Source organism: Canis lupus, chromosome 6, assembly GCF_048164855.1.
Source record: "Canis lupus baileyi chromosome 6, mCanLup2.hap1, whole genome shotgun sequence".
Classification (NCBI taxonomy): Eukaryota; Metazoa; Chordata; class Mammalia; order Carnivora; family Canidae; genus Canis; species Canis lupus.
Window position 1 is genome coordinate 5872234 of NC_132843.1, and position 22505 is coordinate 5894738.

General features: G+C 46.1%; 2 protein-coding genes across 11 annotated transcripts in view; one reads left to right on the top strand and one right to left on the bottom strand.

The window, feature by feature from the left end:
- Positions 1-3196, top strand: part of PPP4R1 (protein phosphatase 4 regulatory subunit 1) — a 61102-nt gene extending 57906 nt beyond the window's left edge. For all 6 annotated transcript variants that reach the window (XM_072828709.1, XM_072828710.1, XM_072828713.1 and 3 more), the window contains 4 exons: positions 120-240; positions 338-472; positions 968-1109; positions 2045-3196. In XM_072828709.1, the coding sequence (XP_072684810.1) occupies positions 120-240; positions 338-472; positions 968-1109; positions 2045-2208 (562 nt within the window). In that variant the 3' untranslated portion in view covers positions 2209-3196. The remainder of the gene's footprint in view (positions 1-119; positions 241-337; positions 473-967; positions 1110-2044) is intronic.
- Positions 3197-15350: 12154 nt separating this feature from the next.
- RALBP1 (ralA binding protein 1) overlaps positions 15351-22505 on the bottom strand; it is a 55449-nt gene continuing 48294 nt past the window's right edge. For all 5 annotated transcript variants that reach the window (XM_072828716.1, XM_072828718.1, XM_072828715.1 and 2 more), the window contains exons 8-10: positions 18030-18151; positions 17461-17584; positions 15351-17236 (exon numbers count right to left, since the gene is read on the bottom strand). In XM_072828716.1, coding sequence (XP_072684817.1) covers positions 16997-17236; positions 17461-17584; positions 18030-18151 — 486 coding nt within the window. In that variant the 3' untranslated portion in view covers positions 15351-16996. The remainder of the gene's footprint in view (positions 17237-17460; positions 17585-18029; positions 18152-22505) is intronic.

Consider the following 22505-nt stretch of genomic DNA (forward strand, 5'->3'; position numbering starts at 1 on the left):
CATGTGTTCATCTTACAAATAGTATCCAGTATTACAAATTATTCAGATGATTAACTTATTTTCATTTATTTATTTTAAAATTTTAATTATATTTTTATTTTTATAATTCATTTTTGTAGACAGCTGATTTTACTTCTAGAATTATATAGTCCCAGAGATGTTTATGACTATTTACGTCCCATTGCTCTGAATCTATGTGCAGATAAAGTTTCTTCTGTTCGTTGGATTTCCTACAAGTTGGTATGTGTTACAATTTTTTCAATTTTAGAACAGCACACTGTTTAATAAGATCCTGGAACAGAAAGTCTTCCTCATGTCTCTGCGCTCCCCCTCCTAGGTTAGTGAGATGGTGAAGAAGCTGCACATGGCAACGCCCCCCACGTTTGGAGTTGACCTCATCAATGAGCTCGTAGAAAACTTTGGTAGATGTCCCAAGTGGTCTGGCCGGCAAGCCTTTGTTTTTGTCTGCCAGGTAAGTGAAGACTTATGCGTGCGTGACACATTTTTCTATCTAAAACTATGTTTCTTCTTTCACTGTGCTTCCCAACACTCTCTTTCTGATCCTTAAGGAACACTTTTGCCATCTGGCTCTCCAGGGGATCACCTGTTCCCCAGTTGGTGTCTGCCTGGCTCATCCCACAGCCATCCACTAGGGGGCGCTCGGGGTCCATGGCATAGCCTGTGGTGTGTGTGTGTGTGTGTGTGTGTGTGTGTGTGTGTGTGTGTGTGTGTAAATGAGCATGACTGCACACTCCGGGACTCAGGAGAGCCATTAAAAACCTATTTGTCTGTGAGGACTTAAAATTATGTCCTCTTAGTTTGGGGTTCCCGAGCGCGTGGAATGATAGTTTAAAAAGAAGTAGCTGAAATCTGTAGTGCTTGGGCTGTTAACAAAAGAGAATGTTAGCCAGTATTCCAGGGTTTGGCGATTACCTTGGCAGATTAAAGGAACTGTTTGTCCTCCTAGACTGTCATCGAGGACGATTGCCTTCCCATGGACCAGTTCGCTCTGCATCTGATGCCGCATCTGCTAACCTTGGCAAATGATCGGGTTCCGAACGTTCGAGTGCTGCTTGCAAAGACGTTAAGACAAACTCTCCTGGAGAAAGGTGGGTAGGTGACTGTTAGGAAAACCGTGTGCTGCGGGGAGGAGGTACACGGACTGCACGGATGGAGACGTAGCTGAGCGGAAGCACTATATGTTCCTACGTGTTATCTGATGGGAGAAGACTTGAGTTGTCAAGTGGGGGCTCCCCCTGAGAGAGGGCACAGATTAGATGACAGGGACTTGTTCGCCTTCCTGCTCCAGGGGCATTTCTTCTATAATCAAGACAGTCATTTGAAAGATAGGTATTCTCTTAAGACAGGATGAAAAACTGCCGTCAGTCTGTCCCACGTGACCTGTGTTACTGTTGCTCAGGGCCAGGAGGCATGTTTGTGTTTCCTCCTCTTCACTCCTTAGGCAGAAGACAGATGCTTCCTGGTATTTGCTTTGCTGCCACATACTAATAAGCTGCTCAAGATTCAGCTGTGTTTTATTTATTGTCAGCGCCCCCCCCCCCATATCTAACAAATAGCATTTAAATACATGAACTCGTGAATGAAGCATAGAAACGTTTGTTAATAGGCTTCTAAGAGTATGGGTAAATGAATACTGCTTTTCCCTCCTTTAGAATTCATTTAAATTGTTTTAATAGCAGTAAGGAAATAGCTAAAGAAAACTGGTTCTCAACCTGTGTGATTGGTACTTGGGGTGTTTGTACTGAGTGAATTAATACCTATCACAAGTATAAATGTTAATATATTTATTAGCTTTGCTGCCATTTAGTCTGTTCTAAAAACAAGATAAATCATACAATTCTCTTAGGCTTGGGGATATTTTTCATATCACACCAATCAACTTGGATTACTATTTGTAATTCGACATAGCTTGTGTTTATACTTGGAGAAATTATGTTTATGACTAAGAACTTAGTATACTCATACTTGATAAAACTGAAATGTTAAACTCATTTTATTTGTAATCTGCATTTTGCATCTCCAGAATATTTCCTAACCTCTGCCAGCTGTCATCAGGAAGCCGTAGAACAGACCATCATGGCTCTTCAGATGGATCGTGACAGTGACGTCAAGTATTTTGCAAGCATCCACCCTGCCAGTACCAAAATCTCTGATGATGCCATGAGCACAGCTTCCTCAACCTACTAGAAGGCCGGAACCTCATCCTTCCGCTTCATAGGGAGCCAAGGGCTGACAAGTGCTCCACACATGCGATCTGGGCCAGCCTTGGGGAGGAGGAGAGACCTTCCTCGCTTGCAGATTAATTGCAGGTGCAAGTTGCCTACATTGATACCAGGGATTTTAAGAGTCAAGAGAAAGTACAGTAAACACTATTATCTTATCTTGACTTTAAGGGAAAATAATTTCTCAGAGGATTATAATTGTCACCGAAGCCTTAAATCCTTCCGTCTTCCTGACTGAATGAAACTTGAATTGGCAGAGCATTTTCCGTATGGAAGGGAGGAGATTCCCAGAGACCTGCATTGCTTTCTCCTGGTTTTATTTAATGCCAGATAGATGGAGTGGCAGCCAGAAGGTAGCTGCGAGCCAGGATGTGACCGAGACCTTCAGTATTAGCCCGCACTGTCCCCACGCAGGCAAGGACCTGTTGGTTCCGTGGCCAGCCGCCCAGCCCGGCCCTAAGTGTGAATAGTTGCCGACGTGTGTAAATGCGAAAGGAGATTGGGGGGTGGGTTTCTCCTAAGGGCTTGATGCTAACACTAAAGTAGAATCTGATTTTAACTCTTAAATGCAGCATATTGCTGTGCACATTTACAGAATGTTGGCTGAGTATCTATGTCCCGATTTTCTTCATGCTGGTCATGACCCGAAGGAGTGGATTGGCGCGTGCTGTATGTCAGGTGTTTTTAACTTGATCATGATCGGCTCTGAGGTGCAGCTTTACTTCCCACGTGTACATACCTGTGACCACTCTTGGGAGTGCTGCAGTCTAATCATGCTGTCTAAACTTGTGGCACAAGTTCTCTTGTCCGAATAAAATTTATTAATAAGATTATATAGAGAGATATATACACTTCTGATTGTTTTCTAGATGTCTGCAAATAAATGCAATTTGTGACCTGTATTAATGATTTAGTATGAAGTGGGAAAACTAGATTAAAATATTTGTCTTTTACCTAGTTTAGTAATTTGTTTGCCATCTGCATGTGCCACTTGGGGCCAGGTTCTGTTCCCAGCAGACAGTGGGGTGTCCGGAGTTCAGCCCAAGGCCCCGGACACATAGTCCTGCAGCTCTGAGTCCCCACGGCCTCTGCACAGTGGGAACGGGAAGCCATGCCCCATCTGTGGCCGAGCGGCCTTGCACAAGCTGGGACTGGGACGCTGCAGACTGCTGCATGGAGGTGGCGGTCGCTCTTCTGAGCCCAGCTTGAAGGACCCTTGGCCTGAGTCCCTGGGGTGCACCTGTGAGCTTTGCTTTCCATGACTCAGCTGGCAGGGTCCCCTCGAGCCTCGGGGTGCGGATTGGGGAACACGTAGGCCGTGTTGTGTACAGACTATCGCGACTATCGCAGGTGAGACCTGTGTCTCTGCCTCTTGCATTACAACCCTGCAAGCGGAAGTGTGAGCCAGTTGCCCTGGGATGGAGGAAGCGGGGGTGCACGGCGGTCTATGGAGGGGGTCGGGGGGGTTGGTGGGGCCTGGCCCAGAAGGGGGGCACAGATGGGAGGAGGGCGCAGCCCCAGAATTTCAGTTGTGTAAATGACGTGACCGTCCCACACGAAGCTGCGTGGTTGTTTTTTTTTTTTAAGGTTTTATTTGTTTATTCATCAGAGAGAGACAGAGAGAGGCAGAGACACAGGTAGAGGGAGAAGCAGGCTCCATGCAGGGAGCCTGATGTGGGACCTGATCCCGGAACCCTGGGATCAGGCCCTGGGCCGAAGGCGGTGCTCCACCCGAGCCCCCCTGGGCGTCCCGGTGCTGCGTGTTCTCGTAAGCGACAGCAGTAATAGTATATTTGGGATAAAGGACTTGAATTTAGGGCAAGCGTACAAAGGCAGCACAGGCCCCTTCCCCGCTGGCCCGGCCTCTCCGCAACCTCGCTGCTGCTCGGCGCTGCCCTTGGAGCCCTCCCGCGTGGTCGCGTCTGAAGAACTGCGGGCCGGGCCGCAGGAGGTGGGGGCTCCGCTCCACACTCAGCGCCACGTGGGCCGAGCCGGGCTGCTCCTGCCTCGGGGCGGGAGCGCCAGGGCTTCTAAGGGAGAGAAGTGGGCTTCCAGAGGCAGCACAGGACCCAGCAAAGGAGGAAAACTGACCGTCCCAGCAGATCTTTGAAACCCTCCAGGAGGTAAAAACTGCAAACCAGCTCAAACTAATTTCATAATCAGAAGAGGAATCAGGTGGTGAGTATGTCCTCATAGGGTTAATGCGGGGCGGCTAATCTTAGGAGATATTCTCTTCCAATCCATGAGCATGGAATATTTTTCCATCTCTTTGTGTCTTCCTCAAGTTCTTTCAGGAGTGTTCTGTAGTTTTTAGGGTATAGATCCTTTGCCTCTTTGGTTAGGTTTATTCCTAGGTATCTTATGCTTTTGGGTGCAATTGTAAACGGGATTGACTCCTTAATTTCTCTTTCTTCAGTCTCATTGTTAGTGTATAGAAATGCCACTGACTTCTGGGCATTGATTTTGTATCCTGCCACGCTACCAAATTGCTGTATGAGTTTAGCAATCTTGGGGTGGAGGCTTTTGGGTTTTCGATGTAGAGTATCATGTCATCTGTGAAGAGGGAGAGTTTGACTTCTTCTTTGCCAATTCGAATGCCTTTAATGTCTTTTTGTTGTCTGATGGCTGAGGCTAGGACTTCCAGTACTATGTTGAATAGCAGTGGTGAGAGTGGACATCCCTGTCTTGTTCCTGATCTTAGGGGAAAGGCTCCCAGTGCTTCCCCATTGAGAATGATATTTGCTGTGGGCTTTTCGTAGATGGCTTTTAAGATGTCGAGGAATGTTCCCTCTATCCCTACACTCTGAAGAGTTTTGATCAGGAATGGATGCTGTATTTTGTCAAATGCTTTCTCTGCATCTATTGAGAGGATCATATGGTTCTTGCTTTTCCTCTTGCTGATATGATGAATCACATTGATTGTTTTACGAGTGTTGAACCAGCCTTGTGTCCCGGGGATAAATCGCACTTGGTCGTGGTGAATAATCCTCTTAATGTACTGTTGGATCCTATTGGCTAGTATCTTGTTGAGAATTGTTGCATCCATGTTCATCAGGGATATTGGTCTATAATTCTTCTTTTTGGTGGGGTCTTTGGTTTTGGAATTAAGGTGATGCTGGCTTCATAGAACGAGTTTGGAAGTACTCCATCTCTTTCTATCTTTCTGATCGTGAGTCTTAAGTGATGTCAACAAAGGTGAGGAGGAAAACGGTATTTTTCCAAAGCTGGAGCTTAGTCCCCCCGAGGGAAACTCGGAGGCCGCACTTCTGCCTCTGCCCTGCGTCCCCGGGGGAATCTCAGCTGCTCCCCCCTTGTCCGGGAGAAATTGTCTGCAGGCTTTGGTGCGTTTTCAGAGTGTCCCTTCACCCAGGCCCCAGGCCACCAGACCTCCTGTTGGCGGAGTGGAATGGCTCAGCGGGCTGCCTTCGGGCTGTGATCCTTGTGCTTAAGTCTTGGAGGTATTTCTGTGATGCCAGACCATGGTTTGTCTGGAACCTTCTAGCGGAATTGGCAAATGCTGAGTTCCTAACTACACTGCAAATGCCTTCTGAGCTGTCCAGGCGATGGCACCCTGATTCTTAGTTTGAGGGGCAGGTGGTCAGGTGCACGGTGTGTGGCCAATTCTTCTCGTACCTGTTCCGTCCAGGGCCCACTTCATCTTGGGCAAGACTGTTTCCTGGCGTGCTGGAAGCTGAATGTGCTGAAGGAAGCAACTCGAAAGTCTGGCACTGCAGTCGGGGGACCGTAGATGCCTGAAACGCCAAGCTGATATTTTGGGGGAGCATCAGGAAGCAACACTTCTTCACAGATGCTGCTCCAAGGAGGAGGGAGCTGTGGGAGGCGGTGGCAGGTTTTCAACTGACCATCTAGAGGAAAGAGCGTTGCATCCCTGCCCCGGGACACACGCGAGGATTTCCTTTAATGGGAATATTTCCATGCAAGATTCCAGGAGACAGAAGGAATGGGTGATGGGAGGAAAAGAAACTCCTGGCAACTCACACCAAGCAAACAGCCTCTCTACAATTAATAATCTTCTGAGTCAAACCAGAGGGAAAGAAGTTGAATCTGGAAATGTAAGCAAGACCTGGCAGTTCTGTTGTATTTGTGAATTCCCCATCTTCAGCCTCTCTAAACTCAAGAGCAGGGCTGATCCCTTTAGTAGCAAAGGGGACAGCAGGTGTTCATTCAGTGGTCAGCTTTTATTCCATGCAGCGTTTTATGTGGCTGTTTCAGGTTTATTTCCACCAGGTCTCATTTTAAGTCAAGTCTTGCCGAAATACATGTGGCAAGATTTGATACTTGGGTTTTTAGTCAGAAACTTTATCCTATAAATCTTTCACCATGCCCCACTGTGTTTAGGGTTCACAATGCCCACGGCTGTTAGGAATTGGACTCCAAGCGTCACTTGGGTAGTGTTTGTAGATGTCCCGTGAGGAAGCTGTGCTCAGCTCAGGTCCCCATCCGGTCCCCGTGAGCTGTCGCGGCCCAGAGCTTGCTGGCAGCCCAGCACGAAGAAAGCACAAGATTGGGAGCAGAAATCCTGGAGGAGGGGAAGTTGCACGGGAACATTGCCTCAGCCGTCACCCAGGGGAGGGCAAGCGGGACAGCTGCGGACGGGACGGGACAGACTCAGCTCCCCAGAGGCCGCCCAGCTGCCATTTAAGCTCTGATATGTCACAGCAGGGACGCGGCCCCGCAGTCCACGAGGAAGTCTCGGTCTCCTGCCCAGTAAGAACATGCTGCGAGCTGCATCTGCGTGCATCATAGGGCTGCCATCGACTTGGTTTGGATGGCCGTTCTTTATGAGATTCTTCTGGGGTTTTAGTTCTCATTCTGGCTTTTAAATATTGCTGGCAATTCAGGATGCTGCCTTCAAACGTTCATGTACATGTCGGTCACCTGGACTCGGATGTTAAAGTACACACTGTGATCCAGCAGGTCCGGGGTCGGGCGTGGGATCTGGCACTTCTCCCAAGGATCAAGGTGACTTCTTTTTTAAAAAGATTTTACTTATTTATTCATGAGAGACACACAGGCAGAGACACAGGCAGAGGGAGAAGCAGGCTTCACGCAGGGAGCCCGATGGGGACTCGATCCCGGGTCTCCAGGGTCACGCCCTGGGCTGAAGGTGGCGCCAAACCGCTGCCTCCCCCCGGGCTGCCCTCAAGGTGACATTCTCAAATACCAGGATCCTAGAGGCAGCCGTGGGACCTTGCCGTTCGGATAACTCCCCCCGCACAGTTATCAGGTTCATGGAATCTCTGAATCTCTGAATCGTCTGCTGCAAACCGCGGCTTTCGGCTGTGCTGCGGCCCTGGAGCCCCGGAGCCCCGGCCCCGCACCCGACCGCGGAGGCCGAGCTCCCCTTGCTCCCCCCGAGCTCCCCGAGCTCCCCTTGCGGCCGTGCCTCGCCCCGTCGCCGCCCGCGGCCCCCTCCGTTTCCGTGCGGTGCTGAGGGCTCCGCCGCGAGGGTCGCCGGCCCCGTCCCTGTCGGCCGCAGAGGAGGGCAGGACGGCTGCACTGCACAGAGGTGGAGGAGGTGGAGCTCTGCTCTGCTCGGCCCGGCCCTGCGCCGCCCCTGAGGACGTCGGGCCTCGGGCCGGCCTGGTGGCGCCAAACGCCGTGTCCTTTGGGCCCCGGGTGAGCCCAGAAGCTTCTGGCCACAGGGGCCGCGCCCGCTTCTCCCCCCGCGGCTTGAGCCCCTCCGGCGGGCCCGGCGCCCCTTCCTTCACTCTGCGCCCCAGGATGTGCGGCCACAGGCTCGGCCACAGCCAGCTGCGGGCCGGGCCACCGCTTCGGGCCGCGGTCGCCATCGTCAGGAACGAGACAACACGCGCAAATGGAGTCGCTTGTGCCCATCCCCACGGCCCCAAGCCCAGACTCCAGTTCCAGCTTCAGCTCCCCAGACACGGAACCGAACGTCCGTGACCCTGGGAGGGGACAGACCCAGCCAGGCCCCCGAGGTCGCGGCTTTGCATAGCCAACCTGCTGTTTCGCCGATTGTGACTTCCTTGCCCTGCGCCCTTCTGCCCATGAGCCTTGACTTTGTTCCGCGCCTCGGAACTCCTCTCCGTCCGCTAGATGGGCTGTTGCCGGATTCAAGTCAATCTTTGCTCAAATAGGCTCGAGTTCTGTAGCATGCCTCCGTCTGTAACCGCTCCAGTGCTGGATGCCGGACCTGAAGGAGACCTTCTGCAGCCCCCAGGCCCAGAGGCCCACTGAGCCCCTGGCTTTCCAGTTGCCACCGGAGGTGGTGGGCAGCCCTCAGATCCAACCAGCCTCGCAGCTTTTGCATTGTGAGCTTTCAGACTTTATTTGAGCATTATTTTCCAAGACTGGGTCAGACTTAAAAACCAGAGTGTTTAACCAGTTAAATCTGGGTCCAACCAGAAAACTGGACTGGGGCCAAGGCGGAAACCAGACTGGCTCTAGGGTAGGACTAGGTCTAACTTAGCTGCACTGGGTCCAGTGTGAGGCCTCAGATGAGTAACGTTTTTTTTAATTTGTTTGTATTTATTCATTCAGGAGAGACACAGAGAGAAGGCAGAGGGAAGAATGCAGGTAGCCCTACATGGGACTCGATCCTGGGTCCCCAGGATCATGCCCTGGGCCAAAGGCAGACGCTCAACCGCTGAGCCACCCAGACAGCCCGAGGAACATTTTATTTTAAGGCTGAGCAAGCAGGTTTTCCTTACCAAGGGTAACCCTGGGTTAGTGGCAGCAGTGGACAACTTTTCATCTAGATAAGCTTATCCATTTATGAGATGTCTAGAGAAAGAATGGGTCTCAGCCAAAGCCCTCCCCACTTAAAGTAGAAAGTTATTTTTTTCCCCTCTACAGTTTCTGGGAACCAGGAAGAGCCCTGCTGGGACAACCCACCTGCCCTGGAATCTGCAGGTGGGATCCTGGAAAACTGGCAGGAGCAGCAAACCATGAGAGAAGTCTTCCATATCTGGTGCCTGGACTAGAGAGGAAGCTAAGATGTGACCTCGTCCATTTCTTTCCACCTTGAGACTGGCAGGCAAAAAAAGCATTTGTTAAGAATTAGATCTTTGAGTTAGAACTTGAAATTTGTTTTCAGTTACCCATTGGTTGTTGGTCCTTCTCTCCCATGGACAGTTCTGTTGCTTTGTTGTCTCATTTTGTGTCCACAGAACTTGGCTTGTCAACTGTCAGGCTGGGGACCCCGAAATATGGTCGGGACAGAAGTGGTGGCTTGCACTCTCCCTTTGCGGCCAGGGTCCAAGCACCTGTTGCGGGCTCTCAGGGATTGTCTTTAGGGGTGGCTCTGGGTAGTCACATGGCACTATCTTCCGCGCCTCCTTTGGGGACACCTCTTGGGACCACAGGGTGGCTCAACACTGACAGGAATATTTACTGTTTGTCTCAGCTGAAACCCAACAAGCTGTTTGAAAGAAATTTTTTTTTAACTAGCTAAACGGCCAAAAGTTGGCCCAAGAAGCTGATATTCAGAGCCTGATAGTTTCATTGTAGCCTTGGGGAGAAGGCATACAACGAAGTTCCTACGTGTCCAAAGGAAAGAAGCACATTCTGAAGTCTTTGTGGAAGGATTTACTAAAACATTCCAGAGACACACAGCTCTCAGTCTAGAATGTAGGAAATCTCTTGATTTCCCATCTTAGTTGAAGATAGTCTCCCTAATTGAAAAGAAAGAAAAGCAAATTGACGATAATGTAGTTGGATGGCTGGGTCAACCTCTTGATGCCATTCAGGCTGCAGCCCAGTTTTTTGAGGAATTTAAAACAACCGTACTTGGGGTGTCCGGCTGGCTCAGAGCGAGCAACTCTTGACCTCAGGGTTATGGGTTCAAGCCTCACAATGGGTGTAAGAGATTACTAAAAACAAGTAAACTTTAAAAATAAATAAAAACAACCGTGCTTAACAAGTTGAGTCTTGATAAGAATAGAAATGTGGTTCTCAGGCACTCCTGTCATCTCACCGCTCACCCCGTCATCTCTACAAACCCCCAAACCTCCCTGTGCACCTCAGGAGGCTTTGGGCAAGTCCCTCTTAGCGGAACTTGCGTTCTCTCTGCATGCCTCCTATGATGGAAGAGTTCTACTCTGCGCAATTCTTATCGGGAGAAAAAAAATCTTTAAAATCTTCTCCACAAAATATTGGTGAAAAGTTTAAGCCATCTGAGCAGGTAACCTTAATGTATTCCATTCTGCCAAAGCGAAAAATAAACTAGTGAGTTTTGGGCAGCCCCGGTGGCTCAGCGGTAGTGCCGCCTTCTGCCCGGGGCCTGATCCTGGAGTCCTGGGATCGAGTCCCACATCGGGCTCCCTGCATGGAGCCTGCTTCTCCCCCTGCCTGTGTCTCTGCCTCTCTCTCTCTCTCTCTGTGTGTGTCTGTGTCTTATGGATAAATAAATAAAAAATAAACTAGTGAGTTTTGGGCAGCCCCGGTGGCTCAGCGGTAGTGCCGCCTTCCGCCCGGGGCCTGATCCTGGAGTCCTGGGATCGAGTCCCACATCGGGCTCCCTGCATGGAGCCTGCTTCTCCCCCTGCCTGTGTCTCTGCCTCTCTCTCTCTCTCTCTCTGTGTGTGTGTCTGTGTCTTATGGATAAATAAATAAAAAATAAACTAGTGAGTTTTGCACTATTTTAACTGTCTTACAGCTAAACTCTTGAAAGCTACCAGAGCTCTGTGTCTATGGGCATAGGTGTGTCAATGTGTGCACCCTGTAAACATGCGCTGTCTTTTGTAGCTGCAGATGTTGCCAAAATTCATCTGTAAAGAGCCCAATTTGGCTTAAGACAAATATTCTATCAATCAAGTATATGCTCAAACACAGAAACTAACCAAATGTTTTTCAAGTTCATGTGATCTAGGATAATCTTCAGTAAATAAAATCTAGTTTGTTGGCTTAATTAAAACAGGCATGTCTTCTGAGTTTTTAACATTAAATATAATGTGAACATACAACTTACTCTACATTAGTTTGTGACAGTATTTGTTAGCAAGAAAAGATGGTGGTTAGGGTTTAATACTGTTAAATTTTCACAAGTGGTCTAAATTGTTAACAAGTGAATCAAATAGATGTAAATAAGACAAAACTTTATAAATGAACTTTTCAACAATAATTAGGCTTTTTGAGAAGTCTACTTAAAAATAGTTTTTTGGTAACTTAAAACCTTAAAGTTACACTGAGATAAATAATGGATATTCATGGAGTATCTAGATCACTTTCCAATAAGATGAAAATATAGAAACATTGGGGCACCCTAGTGGCTCAGTCAGTTTAAGGAACCGACTCTTGGTTTCAATTCAGGTCATGATCCTCTCAGGGTCATGGGATCAAGCCCCAGGTGGAGGGCTCCATGCTCAGCGGGGAGTTGGCTTGAGATTCTCTCCCTCCTCCCTCTGAATGCCCCTCTCTAAATAAATATTTTTTAAAAAATACTGAAACATTAACTACTGAACAAAGGTTTACCACTTTGGCTTCCTTTTACAGAGGAGGTAAAGACATTCCACTTTATCAGTAAACACATTTTGTGCTAGATGGAAAATTTACTGAGACGAATATGCATTTAGAAACCATGAAAATGTATTTATAAATTTGCCGATCCACAGAATGCCAGCTTAACAGTCCACAATTTCTTACTTCTTCACTTTCACTAGGAATGAAGGATCCTAAAGGTTACAAATTCTAATCAATGTGAAAGCTACTCAGCAATAAGTCACTCAGATGGGGGGCACCTGAGTGACTTAGTTAAGCATCAGACTCCTTGATTTTTTTTTTTTTAAGATTTTATTTATCTATTTATGAGAGACCCAGAGGCAGAGACAGAGGAGAAGCAGGCTCCCTGGAGAGAGCCTGATGTGGGACTCAATCCCAAGACCCTGGGGTCACAACCCTAGCGGAAAGCAGACACTCAATCACTGAGCCCCCAGGCATCCCAGACTCGATTTCTGCTCAGTCAAGGATCCAGCCCTGCCCCTGACAGCTAGCCCTGGGCATGGAGCCTGCTTAAGATCCTCCCTCCCTCTCCCTGTCCCACCCCCCCTCCGTTCTCCCCACCTCCAAAGAAAAGGGGAAAAAAAGGGTGAAAGGAAACATCTGTGTATGGAAAGTAGGTAAGGAAAGTAAAATGGCTGAATTTTCCAGAATTAAAAGAGAAAACCCAGGACAAAATCTGAATGGATAGAAAAAAGTTGTAGAAAGTTTGTGGAAAGCAATGTTGGGAAAGGAATTTTATGTGTGGTGAAGCAAGCTAAGATTGGAAGAGATTTCTTCAAGTTATTTTTAAATGAGTTTTAATAACAAAACTACAAAATTAGAATTTAGTTTTCTGTTAAAAGGTCAAAGTTTTCTTAGATGATTGTTCTCCTAATGAGAAATTGCAAAGGTTGTTTTGTGGGTTTTTTTTAACCTTTGGACAGCAAAGATTTTTTTTTTCTCCCAAATTACTTACTCTGCTTTACACGGTCTTTGTCAGACTTGTTGATTCCATAAAACCCAGTCTTCACAATATTCAGAGCTAACTTTTGTTTCACAACTATAGAATTTGTGTATTTACCTGAGTATCTCCTCTTGTCACTTTCACTAGACAATTATTACTTCATAATTATCTGTGATCCTACTTAATCAAATGTTGAAACTTTTTGATATTTTCTTAAAATTCTCAATAGTCTGGGCAGCCCAGGTGGCTAAAGCAGTTTAGCACTGCCTTTGGCCCAGGGCCTGATCCTGGAGACCCAGGATCGAGTCCCACGTCAGGCTCCTTGCATGGCGCCTGCTTCTTCCTCTGCCTGTGTCTCTGCTTCTCTCTCTCCTCTCTGTGTATTCTCAGAAATAAATAAGTAAAATCTTTAAAATAAATAAATAAAATTCTCAATAGTCTTTTAGACCTCCAGCTAACTTTTGAGATTTCCCAGAGGGCTCCTAGAAAATCTAAGGATGTCTCTCATTAATTTAACATGTTAAAATACATGGGAAGCATTGTCAAATGCTTAGGTTATATGTGTATGGATATGTTATTAACATAAGTATTCCAGAAATTGAAGTTTCTAGATGTTTGTCAAAACTCTCATTGTCCGACTATTACCCTAAATGATTGTAAGCCACAGAAATAACATTTCCTTCCCCCAATGAACTCATCAGATCATTAACTGTGGGCATTTTTAGTTTTGTCATTTACAGTCGCTTTCCTCTGAAGCTTTTGTAGATTGAAATTCATGGAAAGGACCCTACTAATCAGTACTCTGACTACTGACACTGCTGCCGACCTACAAGGTATTAAACCCTGGGTGCATATTTCACTCTGAAGACGGCTCCACCTGACGCCTAGTCCTGTGCAAACGGCTGGAGACCTGAAAATAAAAGTGGGATCCTAGAGAAGCAGCCAACACTGAGGTAGAAGGCTTCCTCGGAAGACGTGAGGCCAAGAATGTTTCTTTCTACTCCTTCCCTCTCTGACCTTTTCCCAATTCTTGCACCATGAAGGTCTTTAGGATTGTTTTGTTCACCTTTTGCCTCGCCTCTGGCCCAGAAACTACCTTGTTCACATACTTGAAGTGGGTAATCGACATCTAAACAACTGCTGGTGGATTGCCAGGATGCTGGTGATCCTATAGTCTTGCCCATGCCAAACTTCTGATTTCCAACACTTCGGTTTCTTTTGAACAAGCTCAGTGTTCTCTCAGTCCCGTCAGGCTCCCTCACCCCTGGAGTCCATCTCCCCATCACCAGTTACCAACCCCAAACCCAGGCTCTGGATGAAGAAACAGATACGAGACACTCCCCAGGCTCTGGATGAAGAAACAGATACGAGACACTCCCCAGGCTCTGGATGAAGAAACAGATACGAGACACTCCCCAGAAGAAAACCACCTGTGCAGTCCACAGATCCTGAGACTGTACTGGACTCCATGGGTGTCAGCTGTCCAGTCCCAAGCCGCAGACTCAGACCAGCCTCTCCAGGAAGCATTCATGATTCCAAATTCACTTCCTCCAGGAGATTCCCCTGGCTAAGCATAAGTGCAAATAAGGCTATGACCAGGAACTTCTTCACTCCTGAGGACACTGAAGAATCTGCTGCTAAAGCAATGGCTGCACCACAGCAACAGTAATGAGCAAACCCTTAGCTCTCTCACCAGAGACACTCTTGTTCATATGAAGCCCTTGGTTGTCAGCTGAGCAAGGAGATGGGTGTGCTGTGGCCAGTGCCACTTGCTGGACTTGAACTGATGCCCGCATGGAAGGTGAGACTCTGCTAGCTAAGATCTGTGAATGAGCCCGTCGGCTTCAGTGACTCCTTCAAACAGGGTCTTTGTTCACTGATTTGGGTCTTGGGGACATGGCTCCAAAGTACACTTCAAATACTGGGAATTCTCCTGCTTATGATCCCCGTAGCTCCTGGTGCACTCCAAAGCTTTAAATCCACATCTGCACCACGGGCCACCATGCAAATGATCTCCCCAGGAATATAACCTCAGGAAGGGAACAGTGAAAGGCTAACTTGAAGAATATGAACCCAACACTGTGCTCTGTGGATGCCACACAGACTGGGCGAGAGCTGCAAGAATGCCAGAATGGTGGCAGAGTGTTAGCCTTAAATCCTAATCCCAGCTCTCAAGGCGGAGCATCTCATCAAAAGGGGGGTTACTGTCAGAAATCAGATGCCCAAACAGAGTCACTTATGCTAAGCCCCATGTGGGCAAACACAACGTGATGATAGGTTCAGCTCTCCCAGCAGTGGCGTCATAACCAATGCTAGTTAGATGATCAGACGCCCCTGCCAGCCCCTAAAGGAAAAGGACTTTGCAATAACCGACCTGCTATATTGCCAAGTTGGGCTGACTGCCCCGTGCATGGTTTCGAAGGGCACTTTCCGCTGTAGGCAGGACGTCGCTCGCAGAGCCAGCCACAGCCCCGATCCTGGTCAGCAGCCGGCACCCACTCGAAGCACAGCGAACCCTAGCAATGGGCAAGGGGCATCCGGTCCGAGTGAGCAGCAGGCAGCGAGTTAAACCAAAGGTTAGTATATGCTTGGACCTTCAAGAAGGTAGCCCACCAACTCCTTGCCAGCCGTGGGACGCTAACTCCTACAAAGAGAGAATGTGTACAAAAAAGACACTGCTGTTTTTTTCCTCAAATGGCTGTTGAATTTATTTGCTTGATCAATAATGGTCCTGGCAAAAATTAGTTAACCAATGCTGAGACAACTGTAATGAAATACTAATTTTAAAAATCCATGACACCTTGATAGAAATTAAGAGTTTACACAAACAAAAAAGAAACCTTCAATATTGCCAGCAAATATGAAATGAATGTAATATGACCGACAGGACAGCAAGAAGGCTTTTATACGTTTATATTTGACACCTGACCATATCTGCAGTCACCATAATATCTTCTCTCCAGATTTAAAAAAATAGTATGCTGATTTCTATAACAAAGCTTTTTCTCGTACAAAAATCAAACAATGGCCAACAAGTCACAACAGTGCAATAGGTAGAGAATAAAAAAACCGCATCAAACAGGTGCTGAAAATAAATAGTAACTAGGAGAGGACAGAGCCCTCGTGGGGGTTTGTTTCCATCACCTTGAGTGTGTGGGGTATGTCTTCACAGCCATGAGAGCTCACCTACCTCATGGGTGCCGTTTACTCAGACAGGGTGACCGATCCCAGGTGCCTGAGAGCTGACCTCCCAGATGCCTCAGTCACCAGACAAGCTGTAGAAGCAAGAGGACGGGGTCAGGGATCACAGCTATCACTTAAAGGGAAAGTGTTTTTCTATTGCTCAATCTCGTCAATCGGGAGTCCATCAGCAGGTTCGCGGAGATGATACAGGGAACTGAAGACTTGTGTTTAAGAGCATATATGGCTTATTCAGGCAAAGAGACTTTTACATTCTAGCCCAAGCAAGCAATCTACGTCCTTCTGTGTTTAATGGCAGGTCAGACAGATTTCTGGGTTAAGCAACAGATCCTCTGCATGGACGTCTTAGGTCAGGCAGCTACCTTCGACCGACCCAGTGAAAAGCACGCGCTGATCACCAGCAGCGAGGAGCCGGCAGGAGGAGGCGGCCACGCGAGCCACGCTGCCTGGGGCGGGCAGGCAGGCTCCCCTGGCAGTTCTGTCTGTGACTGGCTGGGCCATCCCGTGACTCAGGCCCATGGACTGTGGTTTAGGACTGTCAGAGGAGAGGGTGACAGGGTGGGTAAAGGTAACCTCCATAAGAGCCATTGTGGCCAGTCAGGAAATATGAGGCAGCTCCCCATTATATAATCTGCACCGGAAAGGTGTAAAAGGCACAAGCAGGAGTGACTAGTAAGCAGAGATCCCGGACGGTGAGGCTATGGGGCAATCCACAAGGCGGAAACAGTATTTACCTTGTTTGGCTCTCCCCCACCCCCACCCCGAACGAGAGGAAGAGATCCTGATTCTGCTATAATAAAAAAGCAAAGAAAGACAATTTTTGGTTTAAAAAGAAGCCACTCAAGGGTTAAAATAGTTTTAGTTAACAAAATTAATCTTCAAATAAGCTGACACTATCTGGAAATCTCATCTGTCCCCTACAAGCCCACAATGCGTGCACTGCTCTGTCCTCCTGTGTAACCTGAGCCTGACGCGGAGAAGTCATACGTGTGAGAGAAGGAAGAGTCTGAGAAGGAAAGACATCTTTACAGAATGTACAGCGGAGAGTTGTGCACTCTGACTCTCGGGATTACAGTAAGATGCACAGGTCTCGTCGGGTCTGGAGGTTCCGTGACGCTCGGGCCGCTCAGATGGGTGTCTCCTTTCTGTCTCTGCTTGGTGACGGCTTGGCCTGCTCCTTGCCTGCCTTCGGCTGCTCCTTAGCTGCCTTCACCTCCAGGGCGCCGTCTCTGGGCGGCTCGTCATCGTCCTGTCCCTGCGGCTCGGGCCTGGCTCGCTGCAGCTGCAACAGGCGGAGCTGTACCCGCAGTTCGATGATGGCCTCCCGCTCCTCGTGAACCGCCTGATTCAAGTGATTGTTCTTTATCTGGAGGGGTGACAAGAGAACAGCTGTCACTTAAGAAGGTCAAGATGACAATGATTCAGGAACAGAGAACGGCTAGTGGGGGCCTCCTACACAGGAATCTGTTCTCTGGGGAAAGGTCCCCTAAATTCCTCTCTACTCAGCTGCCTCACTGTTTCCCAAGGAAAGGAAGACCACTTCCAAGGGGAAGAGGTGGCCTCTAGGAGTTTCTGGAAGCTGGTGCTTACTTCTAGCTCTTCATTCTGCCTCTGTAAGTCCTCCAGGATGATCTGCAGCTCCTCTTCATCCTCACTCTCACTCTCACTGTCGGAGGAGTACTCCTCGGTCTCACTGCGGCCATGCTGCTGACGGCTGCCAAGAGAAAAGGACCAGTGATCAGAGGAAGGAATGCTGCTCCCTCCCCACCCTTCCTTTAGATTCACCAGGTTTCCTTGAATTTGCTTAATACAGCACCATTCTTAAGACTTAAGAAGAAACTCAGGGCCACCTGGGTGGCTCAGTCAAGTGAGCTTCTGACTCTTGGTTTCAGCTCAGGTCATGAGCTTGGGGTCACGGGATGGAGCCCAAGGGCTCTGTGCTCAGCAGAGAGTCTGCTTCGGATTCTGTCTCCCCTGCAACTGCATGCACACACTCTCTCAAATAAATAGATTTTTTAAAAAGAGAGAAAAGAAGAAACTTAAAAATGACTGATTCAGATGCCTAGTTCTTGCATATGAAAGTCTGAGAGCTGAAACAATTTTATGTTTATATTTCAGTAAACATTCTTGCAAACTCAAAACCTTCCGCTTTCCTTTACCTCTGAATTTCAGCAATCTCAGCTCTGAGGCGTTCAATCTCTTCTTTTTCTGAGGCAATCTGACGGCGCAGAAACTGCTCCATGGCTAGAAGCTCTTCCTGTTCAGTCAGGATCTCATTCTCCTGAAATAACAGTTACTGGATGAACACCTTTGAGAGTATGAGTCTAAGAAATGTCACTTTTCTGGGGTCCCCTATGTTCCCTTGAATCCTTTAGCCCCATACATACATAACACAAGTTATGAGAAAGCTTGTACAGCAAAGCCTGTCTCCTGTTTCCTTAATGTGAAGAAAAGGTTCTCTGAGAAAAGATAAGACTAAGTTACTTGGGAGGAATGTCTAGATTTTTCTCAAGACATAAAATGCCAACCAGGAATCCCTCATTTTGCAAAGGCTCTCTATGAGGCCATCACAATGGGCCAAAGGTCAAGTGTGTGTGTTTTTGACTCCCAGTCCCCCCTGAACGTCTTCCCACCTCTCAGTAAAGGGAGTGTCTCAGGGTCAAGATGGCCCCTGACAGTGCCACTGGGAAAAGGACCCAGGAGATACACAACTGATGTCAATATCACCTTAAAGCAGATCTAGTAAAGATGTTCCCAGAAGAAAACCTTTCTCCTCCTCAACCCATATCCCCAGGGATAAATAGTAAATGAACAATACATATTCTGCTTTCACAGATTATGCATTTCTAAAACTGGATCACCAAAGGGGGGGCGGGGGGGGGGGGGGGGACACAAACCCTCTCTGTCCAAGATCTACCTAGCCCCTCCAACCTATAGAAAAGAACCAAAGCAGATTTTCAGAGACAGAAATGTATGGCTATGAAAACGAGGAGTTGGAGGCAAGGCCCTACAGCACGTTCTTCCCAACTCCAGGTATCCAGAGGATAAGCACCTGTGATTGAACCTGAAAGACTTGGTCAAGTTCTAGACTTGGCAGGCACGAGCAAGCCCTTGGAGAGGGAATATGCAGTGTTCCTTCCCCAGGGGTTTCTGAACACAGATGTTCCCTTTACCCCAATACACCTAGTAAAGCTAATATGCCGAGGAATATCAGATTGAAAAACTGAAATAGATATGATCTGGGACTTGATCCTGTCTGCTATGTGTCCCTGCTGGACAAATCAAGGTGAGAAAAGGACTGGAACTCGTCCAGCTTTAGGTATCCCACATCCATGAATTTCTGGGAGTGCAGACTCTGCCGTCAGAGCCTAGAACTTCATTCTTTAAAAAAAAAAAAGATTTTATTTATTCATGAGACACACAGAGAGAGAAGCAGAGACGTAAGCAGAGGGAGAAGCAGGCTCCCTGCAGGGAGCCCCACGTGGGACTTGATCGCAGGACTGTGCGATCATGCAGCAGCTCACCTGCTGAGCCACCCAGGCGCCCCTAAAACTTCATTCATTTCTGGTTAAGCTCTAGGAAATTCCAGAACATAGTAAGGCTGAGAGAAAGAAAGGAATTCATCTTCAGCTCCATGCTTGGAATACAGTAGATACTCAAGAGCCATTTGTCAAATCAATGAGTGAATAATAAAACAATTCCAACAACTTGCACTCATAAAAAATTAAAAATCAAAATATCTAAACAGGTGTTATCAGTAACAACAATCAGATAAAATCTGTATGGTTACATTTCAAGATGAAATCTGTATGGTTACATTTCCCAAACTCTGTGGTCAGAAAGAATATGTTTTAAAATCTTTATTAAAGTCCAATCTCATTAATATGGAACAGGTACAACTAATCTAAAGTTAGTGAAAACACCTATACTCAAACCTGTATGTGGATAAAATGAGGTCAAGTAAAGCATCTGGAATAGTGTCTAGTAAAAAGTAATCAGTAGAAGGTAGTTTCTTTCTCCAGCTGAACACTTAAGCAAACACCACATACAGGTAAGACCTGTATGATTCCTCTAAGGCTGCTAAATCAGCTTATAAGTTTCTTTAAAGAATTCACACCTCTGTAGTTGAGCTTCTCAAATTTAATAAATGATGACCATTAAGAGTCTTGCAACACTCTGAACAACCAACGGGTCAAAGAAGAAATCAAATTTCTAGGGATGAATAAAGTGGAAAGAAAAAATATCTGAAACAACCTATCTCTACACTTCAAGGTGTTAGAAAAAGAACAAATTAAACTTAAAATTAGAAGAGAGGAAATGATACAGAGCAGAGCAAAAATAAACAGAGGGATCCATGGGTGGCTCAGCATTGAGCGTTTGCCTTTGGCCCAGGGCGTGATCCCAGAGTTCCGGGATCGAGTCCCACATCGGGCTCCCTGCATGGAGACTGCTTCTCCCTCTGCCTATGTCTCTGCCTCTCTCTCTGTGCCTCTCATAAATAAATAAAATCTAGGCAGCCCCAGTGGCTCAGCGGTTTAGCGCCACCTTTGGCCCAGGGTGATCCTGGAGACCCGGGATCAAGTCCCACGTCGAGCTCCCTGCATGGAGCCTGCTTCTCCCTCTGCCTGTGTGCCTCTGCCTGCCTCTCTCTGTGTGTCTCTCATGAATAAATAAAATCTTAAAAAAAAAAACTATAAATGAAAAAGGAAACATAATAATTGATACCACAGAAATACAAAGCATTATAAGATACTACTATAAGCATTTATATACCAACAAACTGGATAACCTAGAGGAAATGGATATGTTCTTAGAAACATACTACCTACACCAACACTGAATCATGAAGACAGAAAATCTGAACAGAGCAGTACAAAGATTCAATCAGTACATCAAAAATCACTTAACCAAGCAAAAACCAGGACCAATTAGCTTCACAAGTGAATTCTACCAAACATTTATAATAATGCCAATCCTTTTCAAATTCTTCTAAGAAAACTTCTAAGAAAATGCTGCCAAACTTCATTCTACAAGGCCAGCATTACCCTCACCCCAAAGCCAGAGAAAGATACTGCAAGAAAATTACAGGATAATATTTCTGATGAACACAGATGTAAAAATCTTCAACAACATACAAGCAAACCAAATTCAACAACACATTAAAAAGATCATATAACATGATGTAGTGTAATTTATCTCTGGAGTGCAAGGATAGTTCAACACATGCAAATCAATAAATGTGATATACCGCATTGACAGAATGAAATATAAAAATCCTATGATCATCTCAATAGATGCAAAAAAGCATTTGGAAAAATTCTAATTTTTCCTTACATGATAAAAAGTCTTAACAAAGTGGGTTTAGAAGGAACATACATCAAATAGCCTTTTATTAAAAAGGTTCATAGGTAACATCATACTTAACAATTAAAGGTTAAAAGCATTTCCTCTAAGGTCAGGAACAAGACAATCATGCCACTTCTATTCACTATTCAGTACTAAAAGTCCTAGCCAGAGTAATTAGACAAGGAAAAGAAATAAAAGGTATCCAAACTGGAAAGAAGTAAAATTGTTTCTGTTTGCAGACGTGATCTTATATATAGAAAAGCCTAAAGACTCTACCAAAAACAACAAAAAACAAGAAACCTGTTAGAATAAACCAATTCAGTAAAATTGCAGCATCTAAAAATCAACATAGAAAAATCAGTTGTTTTTATACACTAGCAAACTATTTGAAAATTCAGAAAATTCCATTTACAATAGTATCAAAAAATAAAATACTTAGAGTAAATTTAACCAAAGAAGTAAAAGAACTACTCAAACTAAAACACTGATGAAAAATACTGAAGACACAAATAAATGGAAAAATATCCCATGTTTATGGATCAGAAGAAATAATACTGTTAAAATGTCCATACTACCCAAAGAGAGCTAAAGATTCAAAATTCCAATGGTGCTTTTCACAGAAACAGGAAAAACAATCTTAGAATTTATAAAGAACCAAAAAAGACTGCTAATAGTCAAAGCAATCTTGAACAAAAGGAACAAAGTTAGAGGTATCACACTACCTGATATCAAAGTATACTGATTTCAAAAGCTATAATAAAACAGTATGGTACTGGCAGAAAAAGACACAGACCATTAGAGTGGAGCACAGTCCCAAAAATAAATCCACACATTTATGGCCAACTGATCTTTGCAAAGGTGCCAAGAACACATAGGGAAAGGACCATCCCTTCAATAAATGGTGTAGGGAAACTTGTCTTCCACATGCAAAAGAATAAAACTGGACCCTTATCTCACTCACTCTATATATACAGATAAACTTATAATGAGTTAAAGATTTAAATAGAAGACCTAAACCACACAACTATTAGAAAAAGAAAACTCATGGAAAAGGTCTGTTGACACTGGTCTGGGCAATGAATTTTTTTTTATTTATTATTTATTTATTCATTCATTCATTCATTCATTCATTCATTTTAAATATAACCCCAAAAGCAGGCAACTAAAGCAAAACACAGACAAATGGGATGGCATCAAACTAAAAAGCTTCTGTACAGCAAAGGAAGAAGTCAACAGAGTGAAGAGACAACCCATAGAATGGAAGAAAATATTTGCAAACCACACATCAG